Here is a 10,338-nt window from a genome sequence, read left to right as displayed (position 1 = left end):
CGGAGTCAAGAGCAGAAAGGTTTTTATCCTGAACAGGGCTTTTCTTTCACTCTCCTAACAGTCAAAAGAAGAAACTTGACTAAATGTCACAAATTAGATGATTGGATCTAACCCTTTAACCCAACTGTTTTTCCCCCCGAAGAGTTTCCGTTTTCGCAATGTTATTGTGAGCACGTGATGTGCCAAAAGCAGATACTATCAGCGTCTGTGGTGCTTCCAGGTGCCACGCTGCACAACAATAATGAAACCTACATCATGCTGCACCAAATGTGTCACCCAAACACCTGTCTTTTTGCTTATTCATTTAATTGCTTCATTAGAAAATTTTTAAAAAAACCCTCAGAAAACAATAACTACAGTGAACAAGGCTGCCCCATTGTCTTCTATGAATAGCCATCAGAAAATACCATGTCTGTCAGCGCTGGGTGTGATCTGGCCGTCTGGTGCCCAGTGAGTCAGACCCACAAGGCCAGGCTCTGAGGAAGTTCCTCAGCTTCCTCTGCCAAACTTTCAACAAAGGAAGGTTTGCGCTCATGCGAAGGGAATCGAGCATTTCATATCCAGATTTCTCACTTCTCTTCGTACAGTATACAGTACCCACGGAATACAAGCATTTTTATGTAAGTGTGATAATAACTGTTTTAATGGCGACTGCGAGGATGTTCAGAGGAGTGGACCAGGGTGGACCTGCCAACGTATTCTCCATGTTTTCTATCAGGGAAAAGCAGGTGGTCGTTGCCAGCCCAGTGGAACTACTAAACCAGCTAATTCTGCAAGTTCTGATTTACCCATTTAATATGTTGAGGTTTTTAAATATGCTTTGATGAAGCCAAGGGTTTTCTGTGCATTTACATTTGTCCTTCCAAGACCTCGATTGCTTGATGTCTTTTGCAAGATAAAAGATTTACATGGTAACCTTCAAAGACTAATTTTAAAGCCCATACTCCCACAACAAAGAAGACTACTATCCTTCAGAAGGAAGACTACCACACCAATCCTTGTGGTGCTGACTCTGACTCTGTATCTTTCGCTCTGACCTCAACACACTATAATCAAAGGTGCTTTTGAACCAGAGTAAACAAGTTTCAGCCTCCTGGGTCACACAGCTTAGTGTGGAAAAAGCACCAAAAAACATAAGCTAAAATAAATCTCTGACTTCGAGTGGCGTGACTGAAGAGAGACCACCAGCACCAAGGCGGCTCCAGACGGCAGCTATGGCAAAACTGCGACAAAATCTTTGCACCATTCAAAGCAGCTCTGCTGTCAGAACAACTGTGGATCTTCCATGCAGCTGAAGCCACATCCTCCCCAGAGGAGACACATGGCACACCATGTGCATGAAACTAGGCACGTCTCAAAATGTCACAGATGGCTCAACACCCTCTCAACACTCACACACACACACACACACACACACACACACACACACACACACTACTGTTTACTTCAGACATCAAGCGTTTCACAGCCCCTGACCCTGAGCCTGAGCCTGACCCTGACCCTGACCTTATCCTAAAGTCAGTTCTAACCTCAACCTTATAAATTAATCTTGATGTTCAAACAGATCTTTCAGAGTGTGACAAACACACTGAAAGTTCTCACCCTACTAACATGTATTTTCACAACTGTGTGGTATATATAAACACACACACGCATGTACACATGTACAATACACACAGACATGCCCATTTTTTAAAATGAAAAGACCGTTTGATGTGCAGGTAGTCAAATAAAAAGAGTTGAAGTGACATGAGAGAGAGAGAGAGAGAGAGAGAGAGAGAGAGAGGGAGGGAGAGAGAGGGAGGGAGGGAGAGAGAGGGAGGGAGAGGGGAGAGAAAGAGAAAGATCAACAGGATATTTTGTCACTATGGCTACTGGCAGCAGATTGTGATTTCTGTATGACATGCTGCTGTCCTCATTCCGACAGTCTGGTTCAATGTAATTCGTTTGAACCTCAACTTTGCGCGGGTCGTGCCATGTCCTCTGGATCCTTAAAGCATCGGTGAATATCTAGAAATCCTACCTCAATTTATAAGGTGAGTTGTATCTGTCCTTTCTGACTGAACATTAATGACACTGAACTTTAAATTTATAGCTTTCTAAGTCTGTTATTCTATTCAGTCTTCCCACAGTCAAATACCAACTCCATGAGAGCATTTTTAATCCAAAGAAACACATTGTGCAAATCATTTTCTGTATGAAATTTCAGTGACATTATTTGGCTTTTAAGATTAGGATCTCCATGTGCGGGAAACAGGAAATACCGTGGTGTCTTTCTGAGGAATTAATTAATTGAAACACTAATATCTCGCTAAACTTTCCCAGCATGTCGGGTTATTTTTTAATTTTTTAACCTGTGTAAAATATAACTTTGATAAGAGACCCCAGGTAGCATTTTCTGTGGCTTTGCCCCAGATACACCTTCGTGTTTGTGAAAGGACAGGAAATGTGGGTCTCCGCTGTGCCATGTGCTCATGCGTGTGATCATTTCAGCGCAAACAATATAACTTTCCTACTGCCTGCCATTCAAAGCAGAACACACTAAGGAAGCAGACTTCCTCATGTGCAAGACCATCTCTCAACACTGAGACGGTTGATAGTGTGTGAGAGAGTGTAGATCTGTATTCTAAATCACACTAAAGAACCCCACTGTCCATCTTTAAAATACACCTTTTTGCTGAACCAAATCTAGTTGTATTTAAAAATGTAGTCAAATGGGAGTTTGAGGGAATCCTTTTCTCGTTGCTGCTATTATGGTCTATGGAACCTACAGTTTGGATGGAGAAAACTGACTGTTTTTGTAGGAACTGAGGTAATAAAATAGAGCAAGGAATTGAATTATGTGGGTTGTGTCTAAAGATAGCCACAGGGTGGCAGTAGACACCACGAATGTTTGTGAGCAGCACGTGTATAATCACACGCATCTACTGACAGTATAATCAGATAGTAAGGGGACTTCCTTTGCATTAAAAAGGCATCTACACGTCTTCTTGAAATCGTGTCTGTGGTTTTTCTGCAAAGAGGTGTCATTTTAGCTTGTTTTTAGTACACCTGTGGTTATAGCTTCCCTTTAGCAAAACATTGTGTTAGAAGTCATTAATATGTTTTCTTTCATGCAGTTGTTTGCAAGATGTCTGCGACCATGCTCTCCTCCTCCACTAGCAACAGCTCTGGGAACTCAACGTGCACCACCCTGTATGACCACCGGGAATATGCCAGGGTCCTCATGCCTCTATTCTACAGCGCCATGTGCTTTGTGGGACTGCTCGGCAACTGCCTCGCTCTGCACGTGATCCGTCCTAACCTGAAGAAGATGAACTCCACCACCCTGTACTCCCTCAACCTGGTCATCTCCGACATCCTCTTCACGCTCTCTCTGCCTCTGAGGATCGCCTACTACGCCTTGGGTTTCCACTGGCCTCTGGGCGAAGCCGCATGTAAGATCTCCGGCCTGATCTTTTACATCAACACCTACGCCGGAGTCAACTTTATGACCTGCCTCAGTGTGGACCGCTTCATCGCCGTGGTGATGCCTTTGCGCTTTGCCAAACTCAGGAAGGTCAGCAAGGTGCGCTACATTTGCCTGGGCGTGTGGCTGCTGGTCCTGGCGCAGACCCTGCCCCTGCTGAACATGTCCATGACCAACGAAGAGGCGGACGGATACATCACCTGTATGGAATACCCCAGCTTTGAGACGGTCGACCATATCGCCAGTATACTGATCGGGGCCGTCATCGTTGGTTACATCATCCCCGTGGTGACCATCCTTGTGTGCTACTCCATCCTGTGCTACCGACTTCAGTTCATGGCCAAGAACAACCATTTGACAGACAAGTTTGGGCGGAGCCGCAAGGCCATCGGCGTGATCTGCTGCGTCTCCTTGGTGTTTGTCGTATGCTACAGCCCGTATCACATCGACATCCTGCAGTACATGCTCCGCAAGCTAGTGTCTGACCCTGGGTGCACCGACCTTGCGGCCTTTCAGGTGTCGCTGCACATCACCGTGTGTCTGATGAACCTCAACTCCTGCTTGGACCCCTTTGTCTACTTCTTTGCTTGCAAGGGCTACAAGAGAAAACTCCTGAAGCTGCTCAAGCTACAAGTCAGCATGTCCTTCTCCAGTGCGGCGAGGACCTCGCCCGACTGCTCCTCTAAGGATGTTAACGACGGCACCAAGATTCACCTCAACAGTTCCATCATGGGCAGTGAGAGACTGCCAGAAATGAGAGCCCTGCAGCATGAGTGAAACAGTGAGAGAAAAGAGGAAGAAAACCCCTCCTGAACTGTGCAAGTTCTCCCTTCTAAAACTCAGCAGGTCGTGGAAATAATGGCATGAGATGTGGAGCAACACGTGGCCTTATATTTGATTAGCATTTTTACATTATTTCTCTTTTTACAGCAAGATTTTGTTTGTTTGTTAAAACCCCGTTCTTCCAGTCAGACTCAGTCACTGAATTTAGAGAAGATCTGTAAAGTTGTCCTGTGACAGAAGAAAGCTACTTTAAAAGTGTATCCCCAGGGTGAAGTCTATTTAAATCCTCATAAAATATTTTTAAGAAAAGAATCCGTTTTCCAGTTTTGTTTTCACACACTTTTGTGACTCTCAGCTTTGTTCATGTGCTCTTGTTACATTAGCCGAGGAAACTGGAAGGTGTGAAGTGACATCATACATGTGCAAACCAGAGTCCACGCAGCAGTTCCCCAAAGATCCAAAACTGGGACTTTGTGCCATATTTTAAACATTTGTTTTCGTTGTGCTGCTAATCTATTTATTAGTTGTTGTTTTTCTGCGATGGAACAAATTAAGCATCTCGCACATCTGGCCCACACTCCAGCAGTGACGCTAAAACTGACATTAGCGATATTGATATCACTCATTAAGATCATGCAAATTATGATTTCATCTAATTACAAAAAAAAGATTCCAGAAGCATGAGGGTGAACTTTGAGATACATCTGTTTGTGTCACAAAGAGGAACAAAGTTCCATACAGTTTTAGAGCTTGAGGAAGTTGATCAAAGGCTCTGATAATGACCCCTGAATTTATTACAAGTGTGTGTGTTGGTTGTCCTGAGATGGAAAATAAAGACAGTGATTCACGTTCGTATGTTGTGTTGGGAGGTGAGCACAGCCGGAGCTGCAGCAGCTGGTGGGTGTTGAAAGGCGGCATCTGATTAAGGTGAAGTTCAAGTGTGCAAAACAAAAAGTCGGAGAGGAGTTTTTTATTTTTTGGGCAATGGTATCTTACAGTACCTCCCCAGACAATAAAGCACACATCAAAGACTCCAATAAACCCAGAACTCATCGGAAACACAAAGGAAAACACAACATTTTCTGCCCTTCACAGCTTTGTGTGAGACTTTTGGCAGGTTCTAAATTTGAAAAGTGAGTGTTTGAAATAGTGTTGAGCTATCAAACGATGGTTCAACTCCAATCATAAGGTCAGGGAACCGTCTCTGACAGCAGGTTTAACAAACTCTGAGTTAAAACCTGAACTCTCGGTTGACCAACTCTGAGCTGCCAAATGCAGAGTTTTTGGTTTCAGAACGGTAAACAGTTAGTTCACTCAACTTTGAGTCAAATTTGCCCTGAGTGAAGCTCCTGCATGAAGATCTTAAAAGCCTTATCAATGGATTCACCATGGCAACAGGTAGAAACAACATGCCTGTTATAAATGCATGGTTTGAATTGGACCTCCATTATGGCCAACAAAAAATGGATACACTATTGTTTCCCTCTGATTGTGGCAACACCTCATCATCAACTGGCTCCATGAGACGTGGACTCGGCATGTCTGACACTGGCTTCAGTCTCCAGGCTTCAGCTTAAGAGCAGGAGAAACTCAGGGCCAGTTGGAGCAAACCCACCAGCGAGCATGCTAGTTTGATGGAGTGCGTTGCCCTGGTAACTGACTCAGAGTTATGCTGAACTAGCTCTGTGAAACTAAAGAAGCTGAGTTCCCCTCATCTCACGGGTGACTAAAATCTTTTCACTAAACCTGCTTTTAAACGGGCGCTGGTGTAAAGAGAATTTAGGGATACATGTGCAGAGTTTAGTCTTGTCCTCTAGAGGGCAGCGTAAAGCTATTTTAAAAGATTTTCTTAAACGCAGCTTAACAGGGGTATTTTTTTTATTGTTTTGGTTTGTTTTATATGTCCTGGATGTGCAGATATGTTTAAACTTGACTTTTTGTTTGGATTTACAATAAGGCTAAAATGGTGCTTAAACCGTGTATTTCTTTCTAAATGTATTTGCATGGACATTTAGCATACATTCTTGATTCTTTGTGGTGTGGAATAAGACATTTTTGAGTCAGCAGTGTGACAAGTTTCTAAGAGAGCGAAACAGCACACAGACTGTTGTCATAACAACATATTGCAACAAATACAAAGTACCATCTGGTATGATTTTCTTCAGACAACAGCAGATCATTATTTTTCAGGACAAAGAATGAGCGTGAATGAGCACCCTATATTGAACCATTCTTTAAGCCTGGTGCGCATGCAAATAAGAGCAACGGCAGAAAAACGGGAACCGCAACAACAGTGAGAAATCACAACTTTAACTGATTTACTACATTGGAGTCGAAACTACAAGTGGGGGAAAAGAGGAAGCCGTTTTTAACGGCACAATGCCTCTATGAGCTGCATTTTCGAATCCATAATGGTTGCAATCGCTCGCACATTAACCACACACATTAATCTGTATTCAGCTGCGGTCCAGCCTGACCTTGAGCTTTTCACCTCAGGTATGCGCTGTGCATCCATTAAGTCGACTTGGTGTAAAAACCATCTTACGGTATCAGCGTGAAGTGTCTATTACCACCGTCTTATTTCCTGTTTATATGGCAACTGCGTCAACATCCTGTTTTTAATTACTTCTCTCAAGCAGCAGATGCTTCTCGCAGCAACCTGCTGTGGATTACTCCCCTGAGAACTAATGTGCTGTGACAGACCCCACTTTTCCAATCAATAACTCGCCCTAAATCTGCCATCTCTCTGCCTGCCAAACACACTCCCACTTCTAATGGCACATCATTTTCTTTAAGGGGGTGTAATTGCAGACTGTGGAAAGCTGCGGCTCTTTGTGTCAGCTGCGTAGATACTGCTAAGACATGTAAAAGAACAGAAACTACAGCACACGGTCAACACAGGAAGTGATGGGGGCTTTACAGCAGCCTCCTCATCATTTCCAGCACTCTTTGTAAGACCATTTCATTTCCCTCTTTTGACTCAAATAAGAGCACGAAAACGCGTTTCAAAGTGGCTGTTGTACCAAGACACTGAGTGATTCCAGTGGTAAGTGCTGTTTTGTATTGTCCAGGTAGGGCTCCCTAGCGTCTTTTATCACTTTTGGGGAAAGGATTTTATGGTTATTCGCACCAGTGCCAGTATTGTTGTGTGTAGTTGAGTTTTCAGACGAGCAAACTTTGTTTTAACGTTAAATTATTGTTGGATTTCAAGACTGTTGTTGTAATGATAGAATAAAGTATGGAAAAGAGAAACACAAATGGAATTTAAAGAAAAAATAACTTGTGCAAAGATTTCATTTTCATTTCCAAGCAGAAGATTTCCTATTGATTCCACACTGTCTCTGTTTCTAGACTTAGCTTCTGTGTTCCGGTTTACATGTATACAGTACATGGGTGTGTTTGTTCGGTGTTACTTTCTGTTGCTGTGGCTCTGTTTTCTGCACCCGAGCTGCACAAGTTTTACAAGTACCCTTTGAAATGATCCACAGCCGACTGTTAAACACAGACATACACATCTACACATCTACTTCAGAAACGGAACTGTGTTAATCTCTGTTCCTCTGCTATACATCATTCTGACTGGCTTTATGTTGTAATTACTTCTTTCTCTTCTTTCTCTCTCATTCTCTCTCTCTCTCTAAGTTCTTTTGTGTGTTTAGAAAAAAGGGGGGACAAAAACCCTTGCAGACTAAAGAGGAAAAGTAAGTGGCAGGATCCTATTTAAAATTTTAACGATTGCTTTTAAGAGTCTCCGAGGCACAGTGTCAACTCACCTGTCTCAGCTGTTTTTTTGCAGCCTCACAGTTCAGCCAGGGAACCAAGGTGGACAAACTGGTTGCGTTTGGAAACTTTTTCGATCTTGGCTGAGAACAGCTTTTACTGTAACAACCCTCGCATTGTGAAGCGGCCCACTCACTTTTGTGTCACAGCTACCTGGACTTTTGCCGAGATGTGTGCCATTTCTTGAGCAAGGTTAGTTTATTTCCCAGTTACTTTTCATACTCTTTTATACGTTTGTTTACGGTAGTTTTATGGTTTACCTTAACCTATTACATTATTGGAAAGTTGTTTCGGTTTTCATATCTGTTGTAGCCATGTAATTTAGTTTAGCTACATGTCCTGATGTTCTGAATGGGGTGTAGGTCTTTGGTTCCTTTTTGATGGCATTGCTAAGTTCTGTTTTTTAGCCCAAAACAGCAACTTCTTGTGTTTTGCATATTTCAGAATGATGCTAAACTCGTCCAACATGAATCCGGAAGCTGCACGACCGGAGCAGGGACCGGCAGAGTACCGCATCACCAGCCTGATCTTCTACTGCTTCATCTTCACGATCGGAATCGTGGTCAACATCACCGCTCTCTGGGTGTTTGGGCTCACCACCAAGAAGAGGAACTCCGTCACTGTGTATATGATCAACGTGGCGGTGGTGGACCTCACCTTCATCCTGCTGCTTCCCTTCCGGATGGTCTACCACCACACCGACTACTGGTATTTTGGGGATGTTTTCTGCCGAATCAACGCCGCCCTCACCATCTTCTACCCGTGTATGGCCCTGTGGCTGTTTGCTCTGATCAGTGCAGACCGCTACATGGCCATCGTCCAGCCCAAGCACAGCAAAGAGCTGAGGAATGTCCCGAAGGCTGTGGTGGCCAGTGTGGGAGTGTGGATCATGACATTGGGCTCTACCGTTCCCCTCCTCTTCTTTGATGAAGACCCTGATCATTCCTCCAACTTTACCACCTGCATCAAGATGCAGGACATCGTATACATGCGGAACAACAATAGTGTCAACTTTGTGCGCCTCATCTTCTTTTTCCTGGTTCCCATATTCCTGATGACTGGCTGCTATATCATTATTGTGGACAATCTGATCCACGGTCGCACCTCTAAACTCAAACCCAAAGTGAAGGAGAAGTCCATCCGCATCATCCTCACGCTGATCACCCAGGTTCTGGTGTGTTTCGTGCCTTTCCACATTGTCCTGGTGCTCCGCTTGATTGGGACTGACGAAGATGGCGGATACAGCACGTGGGCCGTCTTCACCACTTTCCTGATGAACCTCAGCACAGTGTTGGACATGATCCTGTACTACATCGTCTCCAAGCAGTTCCAGGACCGAGTAATCAGCGTGATACTTTACAGGAACTATCTCAGGAGCGTGAGACGGAAGAGCAGGCACGCACACACTGGCAGCGTCCGCTCGATGAGCAACCTGACCAGCGCAATGATATAAAAGAGCCGTCACCAGCGCCATCGTGGGCAGCCTGCTGCCTCCTTTGCAACAGTGAGCGCTTCGCTGTATACATGGCTGATTATCAGCAGGATCAAAGCTTGCAATTAATTTCCAAGGCCTAATTTATACTCACAGTATGGGAGTGTTGCTGTTGTGGCGAAAAAACATCTGTGTTCAGAGCTGATTGACTCACCCATGAGACTTGGAATGTTTTCTGCGCAGCTCTGCTCTGGTAGACAAAGCGCGGCTCAGGTGTGACACATACAGGTGTAAAAAAAAAAATACTAAAAAAAGCAGCTCATCATTAAAAAGAGTGAAGCAATGTTTCTGCTTTTGTTTTGTACACACACTTTATAACGCATGATGTCAACCAACGTTTATTTTATTATTAACCACCTACCAGGAAATGACAGTGGCTATTTCCCCTTGTCGATACGTTGGAAATACACCTCTGCACCACCCATTCAAATCAGCACCAGTGCTCATGACGCACTGCTGCTTTGCGAAGAATTTTTTCTTTTAAAAAAAATTCCTTTTATTAATTCTTGCCAACTATTGCTGATGAAAACTAATCGCATCGACCAGTTGAGGGCAGTGTGGCACAGCTAGATCCCATTTACCTGCCAGAGCACCAAACATGTGGCTTCTTCACTCCTGAAGTGGAAGATTTCTTTTTGCTCAGGTGCAACAGAGATGTAGATTAAAGAATTATAGGCAGTTCCAACTTTATAGTCTCGAACCACCTCCACCTCCTTCCACAGAAGTTAACAACAGTCCCAGCGCCTTCCTCTGCCCATCTGACCAAAGTGTGTTTATGGTGCCACGTGAATGCTATTGATTGATGTTGAATGAT

The 10,338-nt window shown here is 44.0% G+C and overlaps 2 protein-coding genes across 6 annotated transcripts; both read left to right on the top strand.

The window, feature by feature from the left end:
- The first annotated feature begins 1,865 nt into the window (after positions 1-1,865).
- gpr183a (G protein-coupled receptor 183a) lies at positions 1,866-5,104 on the top strand. Its single transcript, XM_057059152.1, has 2 exons — positions 1,866-2,036; positions 3,120-5,104. The coding sequence occupies exon 2, from the start codon at positions 3,131-3,133 to the stop codon at positions 4,244-4,246; it is 1,116 nt and encodes a 371-aa protein (XP_056915132.1). The 5' UTR covers positions 1,866-2,036; positions 3,120-3,130; the 3' UTR covers positions 4,247-5,104.
- A 1,979-nt stretch (positions 5,105-7,083) lies between these two features.
- Positions 7,084-9,807, top strand: gpr18 (G protein-coupled receptor 18). Of its 5 annotated transcripts, none has more exons than XM_057059202.1 (4): positions 7,084-7,298; positions 7,895-7,953; positions 8,049-8,224; positions 8,477-9,807. In XM_057059202.1, exon 4 carries the CDS (start codon positions 8,478-8,480, stop codon positions 9,483-9,485), a length of 1,008 nt encoding a protein of 335 aa, XP_056915182.1. In that variant the 5' UTR covers positions 7,084-7,298; positions 7,895-7,953; positions 8,049-8,224; position 8,477; the 3' UTR covers positions 9,486-9,807. The 5 variants fall into 5 exon arrangements, with proteins under 5 accessions (XP_056915182.1, XP_056915175.1, XP_056915206.1 ...); XM_057059195.1 differs by having other exon boundaries at positions 8,035-8,224; XM_057059209.1 differs by lacking the exon at positions 7,084-7,298 and adding an exon at positions 7,306-7,323.
- The last annotated feature ends 531 nt before the right edge of the window (positions 9,808-10,338 follow it).

The sequence above is a fragment of the Takifugu flavidus genome, chromosome 1 (genome assembly GCF_003711565.1).
Source record: "Takifugu flavidus isolate HTHZ2018 chromosome 1, ASM371156v2, whole genome shotgun sequence".
In the NCBI taxonomy this organism is placed as follows: Eukaryota; Metazoa; Chordata; class Actinopteri; order Tetraodontiformes; family Tetraodontidae; genus Takifugu; species Takifugu flavidus.
This window is presented reverse-complemented; position numbering and strand designations above follow the sequence as displayed.